The sequence below is a fragment of the Pestalotiopsis fici genome (assembly GCF_000516985.1).
Source record: "Pestalotiopsis fici W106-1 unplaced genomic scaffold PFICI_Scf_9, whole genome shotgun sequence".
In the NCBI taxonomy this organism is placed as follows: Eukaryota; Fungi; Ascomycota; class Sordariomycetes; order Amphisphaeriales; family Sporocadaceae; genus Pestalotiopsis; species Pestalotiopsis fici.
This window is the reverse complement of record NW_006917099.1, coordinates 1712312-1734986: the sequence shown is the minus strand read 5'-3', so window position 1 is coordinate 1734986 and position 22675 is coordinate 1712312. Positions and strand designations below refer to the sequence as shown.

The window sequence follows — 22675 nt, the reverse complement described above, 5'->3', positions numbered from 1 at the left end:
GGGAAATAATTGTTACCAAATGAGCAATAGCACGCACCTATAGTGATTGAATATGCCGTTCCCCATTGCCAATGTGTCATATGAAACTCCATATGGGTCGGCCGATCTAGCTCCCCGCACGAAAGGCGCGGATGACTCAATGGTCCATCCAAAGTTTGGGGGAGCAGGAAGGTTTATACTATAATTTATTTGAAGCCGCAAACATTGCCCTGCTATTTCCGTCGGCCTGAACATTGATTCGGGCCTCTTGCTTGATCTCGGATGAAGACATAAAAGGGCAAATCATCGTTTTGATTTTCAAAGACGCCAACCTAGCCTGGATCTTACGTGACCTTGATTCATCGCTTTTAAACATCTCTAGTGTAATATCATCACACAATGTCCGTCGCGCAAGTCATTGACACGACCCTAGCATCCGTCGTCGCCAGCCCGACGACCCTCGACCTGCTCCGCCGTCTACACACCGAAGCACTCCATGAGCCGGCCTACGTGAGCACCGACGGCCAGGCGCCATCCACGGCTCTGGATCTTTTCGTCGCGCTGGACCTGGACAAGTGCGCACTCGTCTACCTGCTGCTCCGGGCCACCGGGGCGCGCCACGTGGTCGAGGCCGGCACTTCGTTTGGTCTGAGCACCATCTATCTCGCCTTGGCTGTCGGCCAGAACGCTGCGTTGCACAATGGAGAGGGCAAGGTCATTGGCACCGAGAACGAGAGCATCAAGGCGAATCGCGCCCGGGGCCACTGGAAGGAGGCTGGCGAGGAGGTGGAAAAGTGGATCGAGCTTCGAGAGGGAGACCTGCGCGAGACTCTCAAGACTGGACTACCGCATGAAATTGATTTCCTTCTTCTGGACAGTAAGTTGCACGACACTTGGAGCGAAATGCCGCCAGCCACTCGTGCCATTGGTGGAAACTGACGTGACGAGAACAGTCTGGTGTGAACTGGCCATGCCGACGCTCAGACTGGTGCGGCCACACCTCAAAGTCGGCGCCATGATTGTCATGGACAATGTCCTAGCGGCCCAGGACGGATACAAGGAACTCATGACATACTTGCAAGATCCTCAAAACGGCTTCAGGATGACAACTGCGCCGTACAGTGGAGGTTTAGGTATGGCCGTATACGTGGGGCACGAGAGGACCTAGCCAAGGGATTTCGAGTCGCATGTTTGGTCACGGAACGATACATTTTTCTCGACCGAGGACTTGTCGGCAGACAGTGGTGCAGTACGTTAGAGGCGGTACTGGGCTCTTGTCGGCCATGCTGATCGAGTCATACAGACTTTGTGCGCGAATTGCCGACGCTATTCAGTGCAGCCCTTTGAATAAAAGAGATTCCGTATCAATTGTATAGAAAATAAACGGTGTAGTTTTAGGCCTCTAAGACCTTATCCCATCAAGGGGTCGCCCAGATGCTTCATTGGGCCGGCATACTCACATCAGTTATGAAAATGCTTCCCGAATCCCGGGTTTTAGTCGCAGAATGGTGTCCCACTCGTCTACAATACCGTACGATACCAGGTTACTAAGGCCCAAATAGCCGCCAGCAGGCCAAACAATATCAGGACTTGAAAGGCATGATAGAGATTTCTTCACGTTTAAACACACCACTCTATATGAAACCTTTCAAATGAAGTATCAATTTGCGCATCTACCTCGTCATTCACTATTTACCCACTGCATTAGGCCAGAATCTTCAAGTGTCTTCATCTGCAGCATGGTGATTGATCTGAATTTCTTTCCTCACTCTGGTTTTACACATGTAATTGGCAATACATGTTTCCAGGAGCGTCATGCCCTTTATATGATGTGATTTCCACGGGATCACGTTTCCCCGGCTTCGATGCTTAGAAATCCATATGCCTTACAACGAGGCGAGCCAATCACGGACCTGCTCGCGAAACAACCTTGGCAAATGGTCAAGGAAAAGAACTTTTTTGAACCATGAATGTAATGCCTTTGCTGTTTGCTGTTTTCATTGCTGTCAAACTTCACGGGCAGAAAATTGATAACAGCAATTGCATGAAATTCACCATCAAGCTCGGCCATGTCTGCGTCACCTGAAAAGTCCGAGTTGTCTCGGGCAGAGCCTTCTAGCAATGCAACACCATTTCAACGACCTATTAGTGTAGCACCTGTCACGGCAGCACCAGTAACAAAAGCAAGCGTTGAAATGGGTGGCTTCTTTCACAATGTCGACGGAGGTGGGCGTGGTTGGGCCTCTGTTCTGGGAGCATGGATGATCCAGTTCTCCATGCTGGGCGCTGTTCTGTCGTTTGGGAGTTACCAGACCTTCTACCAGGACCAGTGGTTGCCAGTGAGTAGTCCATTGCGTATCTTCCCCGATCCGTCTCTGATGCCGACACAAAGAACTATTCGCACTCAACAATCGCGTGGATTGGCACCCTACAGCTCTTTATGGAATTTTTGTGAGCATCACCAAGCCGCATTTGATTCGAGACTTTATAACCAAAAGGCAAAAGTCATGGCACTAATACAACCCGAATCTCGTAGTCTTGGAGTCTTTGGTGGCTTCCTTCTTGACGGTGGGCACTGGCGCTGGACTGTCGGTGGGGGCTCTGTCCTCTTTGTCTTTACCTTTTTCATGTTGAGTCTATGTCACCCGGGTCAATATGCGCCCATCATCTTGGCCCAAGGGTAAGTGGAATAGTCCTACTTATATCAACTAATGGTGCAGATCATGGACCTTGCTGACATTACCGAAAGTATCGGCATGGGAGGCGGTCTTGGATTTGCTTTTCTGCCCGTCACTGGCCTCGTCGCGAAACATTTCAAGAAGCGCCGAGCGCTGGCCATGGGCATCATATCTACTGGGGCGGCCATTGGTGGGTTTGTCTTTTCCCTTCTCGGCGGCAAGCTTTTCTATTCCAACCTCGGGTTCCCCTGGACGGTCCGCGTCAGCGCCTTTATAGTGCTTGCCGCCTGCATCTTTGCGAACCTATTGCTCTCTGATCCAAAGGTCAGTAATGTCACGGTGGAACAACCCGAGGCTGTTCTAGCCGGGGAAAAGATCAACGGGCAGCACCAACCCAAGGAAGGCTATGTGGATGGAATGGGCAGCAGGGAGAAGGCGGAGACGGCGGCGGCGACACCATCAATGAGAAACGATACAGAGGTGACGTCGCCAGACCCCGAAGGCCTGGCTGATGATATAAAGCCACACAAACCGCGCAGTATGGGGCAAATGCTACGTGATCCAGCTTACCTAGCAATCATTTCCATGGGTTTCGTCGTCAGCCTTGGTTTATACTTTCCACCGTCAGTGCCCCCAAATATACTCCCTCTTCCCCCTCATCCGGCTCGATCGAGACTAACAAGAGTGAAATCCCAGGTTTGCAATTCAGTCCTTCGCACTCGACCACGGGATACCATCTGGTCTGGCAGATTGGCTACTGCCATTGCTCAATCTGACGAGTGTGCTGGGTAGAACGATTCCCAACTGGCTGGCTGATCGCTACGGACTCTTCGAGGTAACTTGGAACTAGTGCTACTTGTCATGGATATGACACCGACTAAACTCGATCTCACACCAGATGTACATTCCCTGCACTTTGCTTGCTGGTGTGATCCAATTTGCGCTCGGCGGAGCCACCAATTCTGGTAGCGTGGTTGTTCTCGCGATCCTGTAAGTTATTTAGACACACCATGCCCGTCGAACCGTCAAAGATCTGATATTCATCATGTAGATATGGTTTCTTTTCCGGGTCAAGTAAGTTGTTGCAATTTTCCAAAACAATGTTCCCCTGAATGTTAAACTAATGTTGGTCCGCTCTGCCAGTCCCCGCCCTGTACTTCCCCATGATCTCCTCACTCGATCCCGACGTGGCGTCAACTGGTATGCGGATGGGTGTTGCCTGTATGCCAGTCGGCATTGCATCCTTGATCGGCAATCCGATTGCAGAGGCTTTGGTTGGCCCCAACCGCACCTGGTGGCACGGCCTCGGGTTTGCAGGCGCCAGCCAAGTCGTCTCTGCCATGCTGTTGACGTTTGCATGGATAATGGAGAAGAAGCGGCACCGGACTTGAAGTTGCGTCCCGATTGGTGAAATTGTTTAGATCTCATATTCGTTATTCTGCAAACTTTGAATGCCACATCTGCGGTAGTAAGAAAAAAAAAATGGCCGTAGCATGTTGTCCGAGACCTATTGGCTAGTACACGGTATACACGAAAACGATGGGTAAATCTGATGAATAGGAAGTACACCACTGATGCATCTACCTGGTGATCCACAAATCCTAATAATCGTGATAAGGGATCTCCAATATAGAATGTCGATTGTAGCTACGGAATATGTATGTATGGGTGCTAGCACGCGACATGGCACGACCTTGAGGTCCATTGTTGTTGAAGTTGGGATAGAAACCTTGAACTCTAAAAGGATTCTCTTTCATGCATCAGGTTTCTCTACATAAACTTATTATTACAGAAGCCCGCCATTGCATTGAAATCCAATTTCTTAAATTTCGTATAATCGAGACTGGTCAAATATTCTTCACTGCAATCACCCCCGTTAACAGAGTTAATTTCTACGGCATTGAAGAACAAGTGCAGCATTATCACAACCTCAATCAATCCCTCTCTACGTTCCTATATGATCTGGCCTGAACTCTTACATCCCAATACAGTTAAGATTCGCCAGGTCCGCCCCTGTTGTGATATCCATGGCGTGAGTGGCCTCGTTCACGTTACACGGTGATGTAGCTTTGGGATTGAGCTGACGTAAAGGTACATACGAGTCTCCCAATAAGACTGCCGGCCATTCGGGTAGTTTTTCTATTTAGGGCTGGAGTGTTGGCTGACGTGAGTATAGTAACCAGGTGGCAGCGCTACGTAGTACGAAACAATCTCCAATCGAAATTGCGCACTACTCCAATCTGTTCTGTTATGGGACGACTCCAAATTTATGCGAGGACTGCATGGAAAATGATTGCCGGACTTGGTAACTTTATGACCTAACCTAATGGGATCATCCAGGTTTATGAACCTTTAATTGATACATAACCTCCTACCCCCCTTCCGCCGTTCCCGGAATAGTCGCAAGAACCCAGGGATCGTAATCTCGCATCCCGACTTCGTTGACTGTTGGAAACAAAAAGGGAAATCACACCACGTCGCACCTGTATCACAGCGATGCGTGCTGTTCGTTATTACGGGCCCCAAGACATCCGCCTGGAGGTCAATCTCCCCGAGCCGGAATGTCTTCCCCACCAGGTCAAAGTCCGACCACACTTTTGCGGGCTTTGCGGCTCAGACCTGAACGCGTACAAATCACCTCGAGCCATCCCGCTCAAAGACACACCCCACCCGATCACCAATGAGAAGTGGCCAGTCACACTAGGCCACGAGTTCTCTGGGGAGGTTGTCGAGATCGGCTCGGAAGTGCGCGGTGGGCTTGAGCCGGGCGACAGGGTTGCCGTACAACCTACAATCTGCTGCGGTCACTGCGTCCCGTGTCGGAGCGGCTCGACAAACTTGTGTGACTCCTTCGGCTTTGTAGGTTTGACGGGCTGGGGCGGGGGGCTATCAGACTTGGTGAGCGTCGACGCCAGGTTTGTTTTCAAACTGCCCAACTCGTTCCCGTCGGATATAGGAGGTGAGTGTTTGCCGCTGCTCAGTAGCAGAGAATCTGTGCTGACGGCGTTTATGCTGTTGTAGCTTTGGTCGAGCCATTGGCCGTCGCTTGGCATGCGATTGAACAGAGTGGCATCAAGTCGGGTGACAATGTTCTTGTCATGGGCGCAGGTCCAATCGGGTTGGCCGTCATACAATGCTTACAAGCCTTTCAGCCAAAACAAGTCATTGTTGTCGAAGTCGCCCGCAATCGCAAGGAGGTTGCGCGTCGGCTCGGGGTTACGGCCATTATTGACCCCAACGAAGAGGATGTAGTCACCAAGGCTAGGCTCCTGTGCGACACCCAAGGTCCTGATGTTGCTTTCAACTGCGCCAGTGTGCCTTCAAGCATCAAGGCCGCATGCGAGGCCGTACGCAAAAAGGGAACAATCGTCAATGTCGCTGTCTGGGACAGTGACATTCCGATTAATCTGAACACTTTAATGTTTGGAGAGAAGAAGCTCTTTTCAGGTAAGGGTCCGGAGTATTTGTCAAGTGAATGTTAATCTGACTGACCATTCCAGCTCTGAGCTATACTACGACAGACTTTGAAAATGTGATCAAGTTATTTGAAAATAATGGACTACCCAAAGTCGGAGAGATGATTACCCGTAAAATCACCATGGATCGAGTGGTTGAAGATGGTATCTTGGCGCTCATCCATGAGACGGATAAACACGTCAAGATACTTATCGATGTCACCGCGTGATGGCTTTTTTTTTTTTTTTAGATAGCTTAAGTCTTTGACAAAGCCATCGCATCAAAGTCTTAATATCGAGAGCTACATCCTTAATTCGTGCAAAAAATAAAACCATGCTAGAGAATACTTTACTGAAACTCCATGTGGGGACGTAATGGAGAACCTGTGCGAACAAGACTATATGTCTTGCTGGAGAGGTTAGTGCTATAAAAGTTTTATACTCTGCTTGGGTATGTTAAATAGCTCTTCGGCAAATAGTTCATTCCTGGGAGTGGTTGTTCGAAACTGTGGCAGATGCCTCTTGACGCTGTCGAGCGACACAAGATCAAGATCCAACGTCCGGATGCCAACACTTGATATCTGCGAATTGATAGCCTGGGCGGTTTTTTGAACCTTGTTCTGGTTACGGCCCAGCAAGTATAAGCAGCGCGGGCTCCGCTTTGGCGAGGGCTGTCACAAAGCCAGCTCCGACACCACCACGGGAAACGCCAGTGGTGAGAATGCATAGGTAGAGAAATGCGGCAATTTAAGCGTTGGGCGACATTGAATTTTTTGGCCCTACCAACGAGAGTGCTACACCTAGCCAGCTTCCACGATTTGACAACGACAGAATTCAGAATAACAAAATGCCAGACCGGAAAACGGCGGCTGCGTTGTTTATGATCATTTTGTCGTTGGCACAATTAACAAAATAATCACACTATGCCAGCTCTAAGAAACAGTCATCAGGTCGCAAGCAATAAGACAAGTCTGAATCAGTGGCTCGATCAAGCTGTGATACGACGAATGACTAACTCTCGGCGTAGCAGCCGAGGGTCCCCACGTAAACTCGGGAGAACTCCCCGTTTGGTCCTCCCTAGCTTGGCACTGCTCGGTCCAAGTCCACATCTCGGAATATAACGACCACAGATTTCATAATCTGGATAGACTTGAAAGTGTTTTCAGATTCTCGGTCCTTATAAGAGTGGCGACAAGAATTCAATTCATCATGGATTCCGAACAACCAGGATTGTGTAAATTTACACATATTATGGACATGATAAGTGGCCAGTTTTGGCTAGTACCTACATAGCAGACGCCGCTCCACTACTGTGACGCTATGTAGAAGATAAGTCTAGCTGCGTGGTGCGACGTTCGGCATCACCACTGTCTTCGCCGACCGGCACTTGAATTGCTTCGCCGATTGACCCCGCGATCGCTCCGCTAATTCGCTCTGGGACCCAAACGCCAAATCGCTCGGCTTCACACCCGAGTATACTATGGCCTATCTTTCGGTGGTCTTTGATTAAAAAATGCATCTGATTGGATATCGCGTCATAAATGACTCCGGGAAAGGCTCCACTGGCTTTCATCGACCTTGTTAATATGAGATGCCGATTTCGTTCCTTCTGTGACTACTAGGTACAGCTTGATGATTCAAACTGGTCAATACAAAAGCCATCATATTACAAGACGCACAAGATATATTGGACCGACAAAATCGACGGATCCTTGACAACTTTGTCCTGACAATGCCAAAGCAAAACTCGCATTCCACAACCATGTTTGAGCACATTCTTCCAGGTCCGAGTGACCCCATGTTCTGGTTGAAGAAGCGCGCGGATGCCGATCATTCGCCCGACAAGGTCGATGTGGGAGTAGGCATTTACCGAAATGAGCAAGGACGTTATCAAGAGTTGGAAGTAGTGCGAGAGGTAATTCAAGCTCATCAATGGTTTGGCGTTTGTTTTGCTTATACTTTGGTAGGCCAAGAGGAGACTCGACAAGCTTGATCTTGGACATGATGTATGTGAACCCGAGAGCTTCCAATCGTGCGCATCACATTTGCTAATCCCCAAGGAATAGTATGAGATTACAACGGGAGAGGTCGAATTCTTGCAGTTGGCTGCCAATGTCATGTTTGGCGAGGGCAACAGTGCCGTGTCCAGTGGGAGGGTTAGTTGAGTCGAATGCAAAATGGCAGCAGTTGCAAGTAATTGACAAGGTCCAATACAGGTAGCGTCTGTCCAGACAATTTCTGGAACTGGCGCAAACCATCTCGGAGCGCTCCTTCTCGTCACCAATATCCAACCAAAGCCCAAGGTCTTTGTTGGTGTTCCATCTTGGGGTAATACTGTGCCGCTGTTCAAGCACGTCGGCCTCGAGGTCGAGACATATCGTCACGTGGACCCAGACACGAAACAGGTCGACTTTGAAACCGTCCTGCGCACCATCAGGGAGGCACCGGCCAAGAGCATCTTTTCGCTCCAGGGCTGTTGCCAAAACCCCGTTGGCGCCGACTTCTCGGTAGAGCAGTGGAAGACCCTGGCTGAGGAACTAAAGGCCAAGGAACACCTACCCTTCATTGACATTGCTTACCAAGGTCTCGGCGATGGACTCGACGAGGACGCGGCAGGTGTGCACATCATGACCGAGACGTGCCCAGAGGTGATTGTGTGCCAATCATTCTCCAAGAACTTTGCCCTGTACGGAGAGCGCTGCGGCGCATTGCACGTTGTCACCAAGACGCCCGAGACGGCCGCAAACGTCAAGGACCAACTCAGAGTCTTGATTCGTCAAGAATTCTCATCTTCTCCGGCATATGGCTCGAGGCTGGTAAAGATTGTGCTCTCAGATGTCGAGCTACGAAAGCAATGGTTTGGATTATCCCGTATCATTCTGTGAAATAGCACATCTAATTCTCTGATAGGGTCTCTGAGCTGGCTGAAATGAGAGCTCGCTTGCACAGAAACAGAGCAATCTTGCACGAATATCTCACCGTTAAGCTGACGGTAAGTTCATGGGTATCGAGGAACGAAGTTTCAAACACTGAACTCAATGACAGACGCCCGGAAACTGGGACCACATCATTACAGACAAGGGATTGTTCTCGTAAGTTTCCATGCCTTAAAGAATGGTATGCAAGAGTTGAACTAATGACATCAAGGACACTGGCATTGTCGTCCGGCCAATGTGAGGAACTTGTTGCAAAGTATCACATTCATTTACCAGCCAGTGGTCGCATCAATGTCGCTGGTCTAAATGCAAAGAATCTCGCCTACACCGCAGAAGCCATCGACGCAGTGGTGCGCAAAGCTTAGGCTCCTCCAGCCCCGACAGGGCAGTCAGTACAGGGGGTATGGGCAATCCAGTGGTCATTTTCAAAGCTGCGGCCAGAATTTCACGACGATAATAAACGGAATCAGATGAAGAGTCAAAGAAAATACAATGTCAAATTGAAAAATTTAAAACCAGAGATTCAACCAGCGATGCATTTTGTTTCTACACTGACATGATCCAGCTTCTCTAGTGCCCCGAGACGGCGGAGTTTGGTGGACTAACTGCTAGAACGTGGCGGGCGGCTTGCGGAGTTGCGGAGAATCAATCCGTCGAGTCAATCTGACATTCTCTTGCCTCTGACCAACTCGGAGCTTCTTCCGATGCGACTATGAACCTTGCAGATGATATTCACTTACCCAGCTACTAGCCTGCAGGTTTTGTGTGAATATGGGCGTTTCTCCTGCAGGGTCCAGCATTCCGCCGTCGAGGCAGAAGAACTGCCACAACTGCGTTCAGACAAAGCGCCGATGCGATAGGCGGATGCCACACTGCTCTCGATGCGTGGAAAGAAACATCCCTTGCGACTATAGCAGGACCAGGACGGCCATCCAAGCTGATAGACAAGCAAGACGCGACAATGCAAATGGGCCGGCATCCATTTCACACCCACTCTTTAGCCCTGGCCCTGCTGCGGAGATGGACTACCTTGGATCCATAGATGCGGACATGGTTGCGGACTTGATGCCAGACTATCCTGCCGAACCTTTGCTTCAATCGCCCATCGATGCTACTCACGGCATTGATGTGCTCATGGACAATCAGGTAGATCTCATGGGCGGCAACACACCTGCCTCCATGAGCCAATGGCTAGTCGCCTTTGAAGATGACTCTATCACCGAACGCCCAAGCACTCCAGTCGACGAAGAGATTACACGGTCGTATCAAAAGATGGCTCCAATGTGTGTAAGTTGTCCAAGAAAAAAAGTCGTTGAAATTTGAATTCCTCGTGACATCTTTCTTTGCCGCAGGACAACATCAACACCTGGAGTCTCCATGACCCTAGCACACCACTCTATTACATCACATCTCGGGTCAAGAACTTTGTGAATGACATGGCAACACATAACGCAACGCCATTTCTGCACCCCTTCCTCTACCGTGCCCATACTCCAGAGTGTATCATGTCCTGCTTTTCCACCAGCGTGCTCTACACGGCCCGCACTCCCACCAACACGGCCATGGTCATGCGCGCCCTTTGCAAGAGTGCACATGAGCTCGTTGCCGCCGAATCTGTCCGGTTCGTTACAACCACGACGGAGCGCCTGGCGCGAGCCCAGGCCCTCTTGCTGTATCAAATCATTCGCCTCTTTGACGGTGACGTTGCTCTCCGCGCTCAGGCTGAGAGGGACAGTGCGCTCCTCAATACGTGGTTGGCAGAGTTGTGCAAGATGCGCGATAACCTAAGCACGAGTGCGCGATTAGAGAATTCCGTTGCGAGAGCACAACCGCCAGAGTGGGAGGTAGGTCAATTTCTTCTGCTACATCTCCAGATTGTATTGTGAATCTCTATTTACCTAGTGCATCTTTTAGCAATGGATCTTTGCCGAGTCTGTCCGCCGGACTATTCTCATGGCCTACTCGGTGCTTGGTCTATACGAGCTGATGAAAGATCCCGAGTGGGACGGTAAGATGGTGCCACCAGCGTGGTTCAGGTTGATAACTGACCTTGAAATAGGAGAGCCGAACCCATGGGCATACACACACCGTTGGACACTTTCACGCTCTCTATGGGAGGCCAAGTCTTCAGCCGGATTCCAACGAGCCTGGAAGGAGAAACCGCAATTCGTGATGGAAAATCACTCCTTTGAGCGCTTCCTCGAGCATGGAAGAGGCTCTGATGTTGATGAATTTGCCGAAATTCTGTTGAATGTGTAAGTGGGAACATATATCTAGCATATGGCAAGCTGCTCATACATGTTGCAGGTACATGGGAGTGGATGAGACGAAAGAATTCCTTTCGTCACGCGAAACTCCGGTTCCAGTGCAATCAGCATGACCATGAAATCCTTGGAGAAAAGAAAATCTTTCAGATTACGCAGAGTGCTGGTTCGGACCCGCGATTAAAATCTTTACGACCTGACCCGACGCAACTTTCTCAAAAGCCTGTTCTGCTTCCAGGAAAGGCACAACCATTGTAATCAAGCTCTTTACATCCACTTTGCCGCTTCCGACCAAGTCGATCGCCAACCGATAATCCCCACTACCATATCGGAACGACCCTCTTGCCGTGACTTCTTTCTGGCACAAGGCCATGATGGGAAACTCGATATCACTTCTACCCATGCCACCCTGGACAAATGTACCGCCCGGACGGACGACATGCAGAGATGTTTGGATGGAGGATGCCGCCCCCGACGCGTCAATCACAACATCCACCCCGCCAGTAAGACCAAGCAGGTCTTTCAAGTTGTTTGCATTTTCTTCTGGAGGCACGCTTTTGGCAGAATAGGTATGAGTAGCAGCCAAACGCTTGGCAACCTTGAGCTTAGAGTCCACTACATCGACAGAGCAGACGATATCAGCTCCAAAGGCCCGGGCCACGGCCGCACACAGCAAGCCTACCGGTCCTGCTCCCATCACCACCACCGAATGGCCTGGTGAGATTTGAGCCTGCCGAACGATATGAACAGCTACTGCAAGCGGCTCAATCATGGCCCCTTCTTTCAGGGACACGTTATCCGGCAGTTTGTAGCAAAAGTCTGACGGTGCCGTCCAGAATCCCGTCAATGTTCCATCGTACGGCGGTGTCGCAGCAAAGCGCATATCCGGGCAGAGATTGTAGTGACCGCCCAGACACTGCACGCATCGCCGGCACGGATATCCGGGCTCCAAGGCCACTCGATCTCCGACTTTTAGCGACGTGACTTGATCACCCACTTGCGCAACCACGGCCGAGGATTCATGGCCTAGCACCATGGGGTCCTTGACTACGTAGTGGCCAATGGCTCCGTGTTGCCAGTAATGCACGTCGGATCCGCAGATTCCGGTATAAGAAATGGCGACGAGTACATCGTGAGGTGAACTAATGGTCGGAATCGGTCGTTCGGCGAATTCTATAGACTTGGGCTCTTTGAGGACGAACGATAGGTTCTGTGATGCTGTTAGACACGAGTTATATGATTGACGAGATACCTACGGTAAATGTCGAGCCCATGATTCTGACTTGGACCGCGTCGTGCGAATAAGAAGAAACACAGAGAATATACCAGATTGGAGCGCTTGTGAACTATTTGATTTGGGTTGCCGCGGTCGATGATTTCGTGGATGAGCGCTGCCCAGAAGTAAACGCAAGAGTCCTACGTATATATTTTCAATAATTCAGCAGATCCACGAGATGATAGATCCGCCATGACTTAAACTGACTCAAAACCTTGCGCAGTCAGAAGCAATGGAAAGAGGATCGTGAATGATGTCTTTAGCCGTTACCCTCTCCCAAGACCCAGACCGCACCAACCTCTGACCAATCAGATCGAGGTCAACGTTACGGTTCCGCCGGAACCGTAGAGTCGGCGGAATCATAGTGAACCGCCGGTAGTTCACACCATCGCTCTCATGGCCGCACTCCAAGGTCAGTGGCTAGTGATCACTCTAGTAGGTATATATCAGGGGCATATGGACCGCCGGAACCGTACGATCAATATGAAGCTCGCGGTGTTGCTAATCCAGCACGCTACTCACTCATCAGTAAATAATGCATCCCCAGATTCTCCCAATGACTCCAGAGCTAGTAAACCTGGTCACGACAACGCCATTACTCTTCTCCGTGTCACCTCAGGATTTTTTCCGATTCACGTGGGTTGCCTATGGGGTAATTGACAAATATACAATGCCGTTAAATGTCTTCTCCATTTGAGATTTTCATTTATCAAAGCCTCCGCATAGAACCTCCTAGTTTTTCAAAACGCTTATCGAACATTCCCATGGAGCAAAAGATATCGGAAAAAGCTTTTCTGGGATCAGTCCCTCCTCCAGCAGCTGAGATTCCCCCTGTAAGTGTCATGGCTTGAATCAAAGTTCAAGCCCAAGACCGTCAATCATCGTTATCCTTTCAGAGGCAAGGCTTTCCTATGGATGACATGTGCTTTTGGCAGTCTCGGTGATGCTCTATTCGGGTGCGATCAAGGTTGGACTCCCCCTTGTGCATTCTAATCCGTCTGCAACTCTGACAGATCCCACTCCAGGTATCGTCGCTGGCCTCCTCGTAAACCCGACGTTCATTGCCAGATTCCTTGCCGGCCATGGCGGCGCCGATGTAACATCCGATCACGTCGACTCATTCGTAAATGGAATCCCGGTGGTTTGCTTGCAAGTCTCTGCTGCCGTCGGATCGCTGATTGCCGGCCGCGCCCGTGATATCGTTGGCCGAAAGAAGTGCGTACGCTTCGGTGCCTTTATACACTTTGCCACGGCGTTCATACAAGCATTCGTGCCCAGCTTCACGGCCTTGCCTTTGTCATGGGCCGAACCCTTCAAGGCGTCGGTGTCGGTTTCTTCTCCAAAACGGTGCCAGTCATTCAAGCCGAGATTGCCGCTCCTCACCGACGCGGCCTCATGGTGGGAATAGAAAACACGTTCTTGATCGGTGGCTACGCGCTACCCACTTGGGTCGAACATGGATTTTACTATCTCATCCCCAACAATACATCTTGGCAGGGACCTTATTTCATCCAAATGGGTCTGGCCTTTGTCTTTTTCTCCATGTCCTTTATCCTACCCGAGACCCCAAGATGGCTGGCACGCAACGGATTCACCGCAGGATATGCACAAACCGTGGCACATCTCCACCCTCCAGATGTCAACACCGAGGCACAGCACATCAAGCAGGTCGTGCTCGAGATCATGGAGGCCGTTCGATACGTGGCCACCCTGGGCGAGTCGACTTGGCGGGCAATGTTTACGCGGTACCGCAAGAGAACACTCGTCGGCATCACGGCCCAAATGTTTGCCCAGATCAACGACATCAACGTAATTTCCTCCTATCTACCGACTACGTTGGCAGCGGCGGGTTTCAGCGACTACAAGTCCCTCTTGGACATCGCCGCTAACTCGATTCCTTGTGTGGCGGCTACCATTTTGACGTGATGGCTGGCTCATCGTTGGGGCCGCAAGCCGCTCCTGATTGTTGGAGGTAGAGTTTTCTTGACCCATGATGACTCGTTAGAGCCACTCGAAATTAAAGGGCTTACTAGCCTTTTGAACCCGTCCCCCAGGCATCTCCATGGCCATTGCATTGAGCATCGTCTGCGCCTTTACCGAAGCCCACCTCTCCAACATTGACCTGCGCCCGCACGTCATTTACGCCTCGGTCATGGCTTACAACATAATATACGGCTTGACCTGGGGTCCCATACCATGGCTTCTTCCGGCCGAGATTTTCCCCCAGCGCGCGCGCAGCAAGGGCATGGCGCTGTCGACGTGCTCCAACTGGATCTTCGACTTTGTCATTGGCATGTGGCGCCCGACGCTTTTGCCGGGAGTGGCGGCTGCTATTACGTCGTGATTGCGGGTTTCTGTCTGGTTTCCACGGCTCTGGTGTACTTCTATTATGTCGAGACGGCGGATCACACGTTGGAAGAGATCGCCGAGGATGATGCCGTCATGGCGTCGACACAATTGTCTCGATGAACAGGGTCCGAATACATGGCAGATCAATCAATCAGTCGTTTGAAAGATTCAATGGGTGTATTCGGATGACTTGAATTCTTGTACACAGAGTGAGTTTTCGATATAAACAAACCGGACCATTAATCTTTGATTGTTCCATCTTGACACTGATTGAAATGGTTGTCGCTTGCGAATTGGATGGAATATCTAGTCTCCAATAAATAAAATATTTATATTGGCAAAATTATGTATATTCTTTAGGCTCAACGATATAAGAGCATGTTATCATATGTACGGCGTAGTGTTGGAAGAACAAATAATGCCATTAGAGAAGAAGAATCCTTTTTGTTTTCTTTCTTCATTTCTTGCTGCATTTTCTTTTCGTTTTTATTTTTTATATTTTATTGTCTTTTGCATTTTTAATAATCATTAATAAGGTGACTTTAGCTATTTCTTGCGCAATCTGGGGGTTTTCAAAAGTCTGGCAAACTTGCGACCTCTATGACATCAAGCGGAAGGTGAACGCGCTAGACACGTTATAGCGCGTGTGGTACCTACTGGCAGCCCCCCTTTAGTGAGGTTTCTGGTGGTTCTGGGCTGTGGGGTTTTTTAGATTTTGTTTCTTGTCATCGCCCTTTCTCTCAGCAGTCGCATTCATGACTTTGAGGCACGGCGGCTATATACCTACCTGTACCCTAGGAGCTCATGGGTCACGCGACACGAGACACGAGAAAGATCCTGCTCCCGGTTGTGATTGACTGAACCGAGGTCCTCGAAGCTTGTGTAAACATCCATTATATCCGTGCTCGCATTGAAAGCACCACGCAAGGTTCAGGCATGCAAGGCCGATTGCCTACCAGAGTCAACAATGCGTGTCAGCGATGCCGGCGCAACAAGAGCCGTGTAAGATGGACCGACTTTTGATATCATGCACCAATGTGCTAATCTCTGAGGGCAAAGTGCGACTCGTTCCGACCATGCTCCCTGTGCTTGCGCGCAAACGTGGACTGCGAGTCGGTAGATATCCCGTCGGCCTCAAACATCAGGTCTCCTAGGCCCAGGCCACGCCGAATAACGTATGGACTCCCCATTTCCATCACTTTAGACTCGGTCATCACTGTAGAGACTTGGCGCCAACACTTGGAATAGTAGAGCATCTGCCCAGGACGCTGCACGACGTCGGGCGACGAGAAGTCCAACCCAAAGCGCCCACAATGACAACATTTCCAGAAGGCTCGAAGCTAGCTGTAGTGTTGATGAGCGGTTGCAAAGCGTTGAACAGCCAGATCCGCCGGATCTCTCATTTCAAGATGCCACTCAAGTCCCATCAGAGGCAGCTACAACACCCCAATATGCCGAGGCCGACTCGGCAATGAGTATCGTACGAAAGGTAGGTCGGTCATCCTCCATTTGAGTATGTAAATGAAGTAGACTTATAGGTCTGTCACCTTTAGATTTACAAGCTCAATAGAGAGCATATCGGTGACTGTTCAACCTCGGCCATACCAGACGGCGACGTGGACAGTGCTTCGAGCCCAGGGTTTAACATGCATCCACGTGTATCAATCTCGACTATTCTGAATTGTCAGTTACCCGACGACTTGACTATTTCTAGTCTACTAGAGGATTACTTTGAGGCAGTACACTGGTTCTCCCTGGTCATTTACGAGCCGCACTTTCGAAAACAGTTGCTAGCAGTTCAGCATGGTTATGCCTCGATCTCGGAAACTTCATTTCTTCTGCTTTTATCCATGGTTCTATCAATGGCCGCATGGTACCGATCATCAAATTGCTCTGCAGACGATGTCGGTAGATGGCGTCTACTGAGCAACGAGCTGCTGTCGGTTGTGGAATCTAGACTTGTGCAGATCATGGATGATCACTCCTTGACAGCAATACAATGTTGCATATTGCTTGGCTCCCACCATGTCTACCACGGCAGACCTAATCTAGCTTTTTCTCTTTTAGGTGCTGCTACCAAGATGGCACATGCCCTGAGTTTGCATAGATGTCTGAAACATGGAAGTCCCGGGGACATTGAGGAGCGGAAGAGGATCTGGTGGACGATATATACTTGGGATCGGTAACTCCTCCTTGAAATCGTACACAAAAGTTACTGTCAACTTACATGTCACACAGGTTTGCCTCTGTTTTCTATGGACGGCCACTGACCATTGATGATGAAGCTTGCGATGTGGAGATGCCAGACGTATTTGCCGAGTCTCCATATTTCAAAGAAGGCTCATCTCAATTGGCTCCAGCCAGTACAGTCTATTCCCCGTATCAGATTGAACTGAACAAGCTCTACGTCCTGGCTTCCCCAGCTCTGAAGATGATATTCGGGACATGTCGATCCCAAGCGGCAGGACACGATTCGGACTTGAAGTACAGATCCCTGATCAATACTGTTACCAAGAAACTTATGGACTGGCACAATCAACTGCCTCCACATCTGAAGTTAAACCTCAACCGAGATTTCAAGCCCGATGAGGCTACTTGGGCTACTAGGGCACACACGTTGCAGTCTTTGGCCTTGCAGCTAACATTTGACAATCTCTTGATCGTGATCTACCGCCCACTCTTGTCCCAGCAGGCCGAGGATCTCTCAGCAATGAGCGAAAGCATTTCTCAAGAGCCGCACCTTCAGGAGCTGGACAACGATATCGCACATCTTGACGGTGACACGTCTCATCACAGCCAAAGGCACGTGTCAGAGTATTGGTGGAGTGCGGCAGTGCGAACCGCGCGAGTCACTCAACTAACACAACTGACCCATTTAGCCACAAATTCTCATCTCGTCGCTTTCATGGCCATGAATTTATTTCACTCGGCGATAGTCCTAGTCTTGAACGCCTTGTCGAGCCCCCTTTCAGACAAGACTCAGGGCGTAAAGCGTGCCCTGACACGCATTCTGCGACTCCAGGAACTCGTGGGCCGTCGGTCTATATTTTCTAGGCAAAGCAGCGCCGTATTAAAGAACCTTATTGCTTTGCTGTTGCGCAAAGAGAGCGAGGCAATGCTTGGTGTGTCGGAAGTCGCAACTCCCCAGTCAAGGTACGAGGGCACTGAGCCATGGATTTCCGGGCATACATATGACCCAGTCTTGTTAGGAGAGGATGCCCTGCAAGTCTCTCAAGACCCGACTCGTGGATCAACTCACCCCGAAAGCGCCGATATATTGTCCGCTCCAACAGACTCACTTCGGCTTAATCAAAGCCTTGCGGCGGTACAAAGAGGTAAAAATTTGCTTAACCTAAAAGTTTCGACTGTGCTAAAAGTTCATTCAGCAGTGTTCCCTTCTCTCTACGAGACACAAACATCCCAGAACCCAGGAGCGCCATACGTACATGAGGCAACTGGGCCGTGGCCAGCATCATTTTCTGGAGGACACGAGGCTGGCGTATCGCACAATGCTGGTGGTAACCACAGTGATATGCAAATGGGCGAAAATAATGTTTTCTGGCTCTGGGACTTGCCACTCGGCGGTTCAAGTCTTGGCTGAGGAGGCACTTGAGCATCCAGCCACAAGCAAGACGGAATAATATGCGGCAATCACAAGCCCTTGGCCAGATATTCCAACCACAAATACACGACACCTTTCTCCGATAGAGGTTTTCCAACCATAGACGTCAATTGACTCCGAATGCCACGTGCTAGAAAGCTGCATTGTACCTGAAGTAGTGAGGGGGGTTCAGCCTTGCACGTAGAACTTTACAAGTATTTGGACAGACGGGTACCTGAATTTTCTTTAACCTTTCCAGCATTCCCCGTCGAGCTTCTCGGTATTAAACACCTTCATGGCAAACTATGTTAATTGTAGTAACTTTACACGCGGAGAAAGGACTTCCCACAGCAACGATGCAGGTACAGCCTGTGGCCCTTCTTATAAATTTCCCATTTCCCTGTCTCCTTTGCAATCCGCCCCCATCCCTGACCCGTGTAAATTATCCTCGTACCTCATCACATACCATCATACCTCTACACATACCATCATCCCTCTAGACGTACCATCGTCTCTCTAGACGTACCGTCATACCTCTACACATAGCATCATCCCTCTAGACGTACCATCATACCTCTACATTCACCATCATACTCTAGACATATCATCATACCTCTACATTTCATCATGGATGACAATAGACTTTTTCGTCTGCTTCTGGGCAGCGAACAACACCTCCGAGCCCACCTCGAGGACATCAAGGCACGTGCCTCACGTCAACCTGATCATGATCAACTCGCCTCTGTCTTCCGTGCGTCTGCTGTGGACCTCATGATGCTCTTTCGCTCCCACTATTGCGGACGCCTAGTCGATATTGGCATTCGATGGGTAAGTCAGCTGTGGACTTTTCATTTTGTTTGTTTATCATGACTGACTAACACAATCTGGTAGCTCATATCCGAAATTCTCGAGAGCGTGGCACTCTCCTTTCTCGGGGAGGTTGAAGTTTACAAGTTCAAATACCAGGTCCGAATACCTTGGGGTGCTTATGAGGTCGCTGACCTCGGACACTTGATAGATCTGTTTGCTGCTTTAGATATGGACGTTGACGGTTATTTCAACATTCTCTGCAGCAATGGCCGCCATTATTCGAGGAACCTGGTGGGGGCGACATACCTATTTGCACCGCACTGTCCTCCTGGACCACCGCGTTTCGTCGAGATACGAAACAGGTATTTCACAGTCCGCCTTCCCGCGGAGATGATGTGGGATGAGGCGGTGAAACTCAAGCAAAATGTCCAACCGCTGCTACGAGTTGCCGTACAGTTAATCCCGAGCCCACTGTCGCTCAGGTTCAAGCCATATCTAACCGACAAGTATGCTCCCGAGCATTCCAGACACATTATCGGCATGCGTCGCTATGCAGATGCATTAGGACACCTTGAGCGCTGGATTGCGGTTTGTCTACCAGACGGGCGCTCGCCAGACTTGTTTCAATTCATCTTGGATCATATAGCGGCATCCAACGCTCGGCTCCGGCGAGAGTATCACGAGGGAGAGGCGAGACGAGCGGCAGTAAAACTCGTGGAGGTGGTGACCTCGACGCCCAGGCAGAGATGATATGATATGTTTCTTGGTTGAGGCAGATCTTGACACTCGCCTGCTACCTCTGGCATTCACTCGACCATCTTATTCCAATACACTCTGATGGCAACAACGCTATCAACGTCGACAAAGGCATCCGCGACAGGAGATGGACGCAGCCATTGCTGGCTTTGAGTCCATTCTTCTCTCGATATCTTGGTTACGATCAGATTTGATTTCTCACTTGCATTTGATCAAGGTGGCTACCCGTGTACAGTTTTATGCATTTTGTTTTTTGCTACCAGGGTTGTTACTGCCCGTCATTAGCATGTTATTTTGTTTTCGGCATGGAGATTTCACTTGTTGTATCATATTTCGTTTGTGATACCAGGGCTTTTACTGCCCTTCATTAGCATGTTGTTTTGTTTTGGATTTGGAGATTTCAATTGTTATCACATTTTGTTTATTCGATACCATCGTATCCAAATCCCAATCATGGATACGACTCTGTTTGTAGATAGGACTTAATACAGCTCCTGAGTTTTGACCTAATATTTTTCTTCTTATCGATTGATATTTTTCCCCCTTTGGATATATTTTTCATATTTCTGCCAAATGCGTAGTATAAATTATCTAGGCACCAGCCTGGTCTCCACCAAAGGGCTCATGAGCAGACCATACCATGTTGGTGGCTAGAGGAGAAATAGTGCAGGCCGCAACGCCGCTAGGGGTCCTGTCACGACTCACGGCGTGCCAACAGTCTTGCATGGATCTGAGCATAGAGGCTGCCTTGAAACCTTCTTTATTCACCGATATCGCTGGATTCTGTTTCTCATCCTCTATGAATTACAATACATCCATCTTTACACTACTACACTCACCCCATACGGTGCCATATCACAATAGCAATGTCAGGTTGGGCGTCTCTCCCCCGTGAACTGACACGACAGATTGTGTATCTTGTCATTGAGTCAAGCCCCGAGCTTCTATGCGAATATGCCACTATTTCGCGCGACTGGCAGGAGTACGTGGAGGAAAAGACATTCTCCAAACTCAAGGTCCGGTCGACTCAGGTGCAAGATTTGCGTCGTATTGTGACTCCCAGGCGGCAGTCACATGTTTGCGACATGATCTTTGAGGTTATACTTCCAGAATACGATGCCAAGGCCGTTGCATATCTCAAAGAGACTATGGCGGCAAAAGCAGACAATAATCGGGCTTTCACGAATGCTATCTACGAGCTTTTCGACGAGCTCACCGACTGGAAAAGACCCGAGCAGCAACGGGGTGTATCTCTGGATCTCTGGGTAGACTGTCCCAGTGACAGAGCACCTTGTGAACTTGGCATCGTAAGGCGTCGGCGCCACCGCTTTAATACATCGCTGCTGGAGCTTTTGCCAGAGGACGGAGACCGCAGACTTGCTCGGCTAGAAATCATTACCGAATTTTCCTGCGGCCAATATAGTCAGAGAAGCTGCACCGTCGCACCCAAGGCGTGCTGCGACATGGCGGCCCAGATGCCGAACGTGCACAAGCTGGAATGGAACTTGTCGGACAACGACCGCCGCAGGAACCCCCGTCGTCGCGTCAAGGCGCGACAGGATTTGGCCGCTGGTTTGCAGACGATTCCCGACTCTGTTCGTCATTTCACCTTTAGCTACCATCGCGACGGTTCCGACTCCCACGACTGGATTCCCCCTCGGCTATATGATGGCGATGATCAGACGCCCGACCCGCTAAGTGTCGCTCTACGCCAGCTGTCGCAGCGCTTGGTAACGCTCCGCCTTGGCCCTGCCATTGTCAGTCCAGATGTTCTGTGGCCCTTGCCACTGTCATCATCGCCATCTACAGGCAGTCTGGAGCACGGTGATCATTTCCCGCACCTCGAAGTCGTGTATCTCCTGCCAGCCGAAGTCACTCCGGCCGGTGAATGGCTGCTTTCCGGAAGTCCTTCTGATGATGACCTCATAAGAATGGGCCGATATAGCGACGGTGATGATGATGATGATGACGACGACGATGATGTAGAGATCAGTTTCGAAAACGATCTCGGCTTCAGGACGCAATTCAATTCAAGTCTTGCCGAGCCCTACTTTCTTGCTGCAGCCACAGCAGCGCAACGCATGCCCAAGCTGAAGGAGCTGTGCCTTGAGTGGCAGTTGAGACCGGGAGTCGGGCTGGGGTACCTCATTGTGGAGGAAAAGAGTTCAAGCCCCAGAGCAATGTTGGCGACCTGGGGCTCCCCGCCGATTGAGCTTTCTCACGAGGCCAAGCAGGCGTGGCGTAAGGTGACGGAAAACCTACTTGGAAGCCCTGAGATGGACTTTTCCGCTCGTGATGATGATGGTAGAGATTTTCATGGGTGGTAACTGTTTGTTATAATGTTGAGATTTGCAAAGTTCTACTAGGTCGAGAAATGAACTCCATTTGTGTATGTATATAATACAGATGCAATTGATTACTCACAGCGTACCCATGCTTCCAGGAATTCATGAGTGCGCTCACAATTCTTTGACATTACGCGATGAGTGTGCGCCTTTTCCCAAAGCCAGAGTGATCACATTGCTAGCCGTGGCGACGCACCAAGCACTGGCGAGAGAAAGACAACTTCAA

The 22675-nt window shown here is 49.9% G+C and overlaps 11 protein-coding genes across 11 annotated transcripts; 10 read left to right on the top strand and 1 right to left on the bottom strand.

Annotated features, from left to right (window-relative positions):
- Positions 1 to 378: 378 nt before the first annotated feature.
- Positions 379 to 1147, top strand: PFICI_11935 (uncharacterized protein; the record flags this gene model as incomplete). The annotated part of the gene is made up of 2 exons (XM_007840516.1): positions 379 to 856; positions 933 to 1147. The coding sequence occupies 2 exons, from the start codon at positions 379 to 381 to the stop codon at positions 1145 to 1147; spliced, it is 693 nt and encodes a 230-aa protein (XP_007838707.1).
- Positions 1148 to 2048: 901 nt separating this feature from the next.
- On the top strand, positions 2049 to 4048 carry PFICI_11934 (uncharacterized protein; the record flags this gene model as incomplete). Its single annotated transcript, XM_007840515.1, has 6 exons — positions 2049 to 2659; positions 2729 to 3280; positions 3354 to 3492; positions 3556 to 3647; positions 3709 to 3731; positions 3801 to 4048. 6 exons carry the CDS (start codon positions 2049 to 2051, stop codon positions 4046 to 4048), a joined length of 1665 nt encoding a protein of 554 aa, XP_007838706.1.
- Positions 4049 to 5153: 1105 nt separating this feature from the next.
- On the top strand, positions 5154 to 6342 carry PFICI_11933 (uncharacterized protein; the record flags this gene model as incomplete). The annotated part of the gene is made up of 3 exons (XM_007840514.1): positions 5154 to 5616; positions 5679 to 6104; positions 6158 to 6342. The coding sequence occupies 3 exons, from the start codon at positions 5154 to 5156 to the stop codon at positions 6340 to 6342; spliced, it is 1074 nt and encodes a 357-aa protein (XP_007838705.1).
- Positions 6343 to 7874: 1532 nt separating this feature from the next.
- PFICI_11932 (uncharacterized protein) lies at positions 7875 to 9413 on the top strand (the record flags this gene model as incomplete). The annotated part of the gene is made up of 7 exons (XM_007840513.1): positions 7875 to 8027; positions 8080 to 8118; positions 8179 to 8268; positions 8329 to 8969; positions 9023 to 9104; positions 9158 to 9204; positions 9260 to 9413. 7 exons carry the CDS (start codon positions 7875 to 7877, stop codon positions 9411 to 9413), a joined length of 1206 nt encoding a protein of 401 aa, XP_007838704.1.
- Positions 9414 to 9819: 406 nt separating this feature from the next.
- PFICI_11931 (uncharacterized protein) lies at positions 9820 to 11428 on the top strand (the record flags this gene model as incomplete). Its single annotated transcript, XM_007840512.1, has 5 exons — positions 9820 to 10335; positions 10401 to 10892; positions 10963 to 11056; positions 11108 to 11303; positions 11356 to 11428. The coding sequence occupies 5 exons, from the start codon at positions 9820 to 9822 to the stop codon at positions 11426 to 11428; spliced, it is 1371 nt and encodes a 456-aa protein (XP_007838703.1).
- Positions 11429 to 11463: 35 nt separating this feature from the next.
- Positions 11464 to 12586, bottom strand: PFICI_11930 (D-xylulose reductase A; the record flags this gene model as incomplete). Its single annotated transcript, XM_007840511.1, has 2 exons — positions 11464 to 12522; positions 12569 to 12586. The coding sequence occupies 2 exons, from the start codon at positions 12584 to 12586 to the stop codon at positions 11464 to 11466; spliced, it is 1077 nt and encodes a 358-aa protein (XP_007838702.1).
- Positions 12587 to 13531: 945 nt separating this feature from the next.
- Positions 13532 to 14514, top strand: PFICI_11929 (uncharacterized protein; the record flags this gene model as incomplete). Its single annotated transcript, XM_007840510.1, has 2 exons — positions 13532 to 13807; positions 13867 to 14514. The coding sequence occupies 2 exons, from the start codon at positions 13532 to 13534 to the stop codon at positions 14512 to 14514; spliced, it is 924 nt and encodes a 307-aa protein (XP_007838701.1).
- Positions 14515 to 14650: 136 nt separating this feature from the next.
- On the top strand, positions 14651 to 14932 carry PFICI_11928 (uncharacterized protein; the record flags this gene model as incomplete). Its single annotated transcript, XM_007840509.1, has 1 exon — positions 14651 to 14932. The coding sequence occupies one exon, from the start codon at positions 14651 to 14653 to the stop codon at positions 14930 to 14932; it is 282 nt and encodes a 93-aa protein (XP_007838700.1).
- Positions 14933 to 15904: 972 nt separating this feature from the next.
- On the top strand, positions 15905 to 18538 carry PFICI_11927 (uncharacterized protein; the record flags this gene model as incomplete). Its single annotated transcript, XM_007840508.1, has 5 exons — positions 15905 to 15939; positions 16186 to 16426; positions 16491 to 17119; positions 17176 to 18272; positions 18324 to 18538. The coding sequence occupies 5 exons, from the start codon at positions 15905 to 15907 to the stop codon at positions 18536 to 18538; spliced, it is 2217 nt and encodes a 738-aa protein (XP_007838699.1).
- Positions 18539 to 19165: 627 nt separating this feature from the next.
- Positions 19166 to 20298, top strand: PFICI_11926 (uncharacterized protein; the record flags this gene model as incomplete). The annotated part of the gene is made up of 3 exons (XM_007840507.1): positions 19166 to 19366; positions 19430 to 19936; positions 20125 to 20298. 3 exons carry the CDS (start codon positions 19166 to 19168, stop codon positions 20296 to 20298), a joined length of 882 nt encoding a protein of 293 aa, XP_007838698.1.
- A 672-nt stretch (positions 20299 to 20970) lies between these two features.
- On the top strand, positions 20971 to 22431 carry PFICI_11925 (uncharacterized protein; the record flags this gene model as incomplete). Its single annotated transcript, XM_007840506.1, has 1 exon — positions 20971 to 22431. One exon carries the CDS (start codon positions 20971 to 20973, stop codon positions 22429 to 22431), a length of 1461 nt encoding a protein of 486 aa, XP_007838697.1.
- Positions 22432 to 22675: the final 244 nt, after the last annotated feature.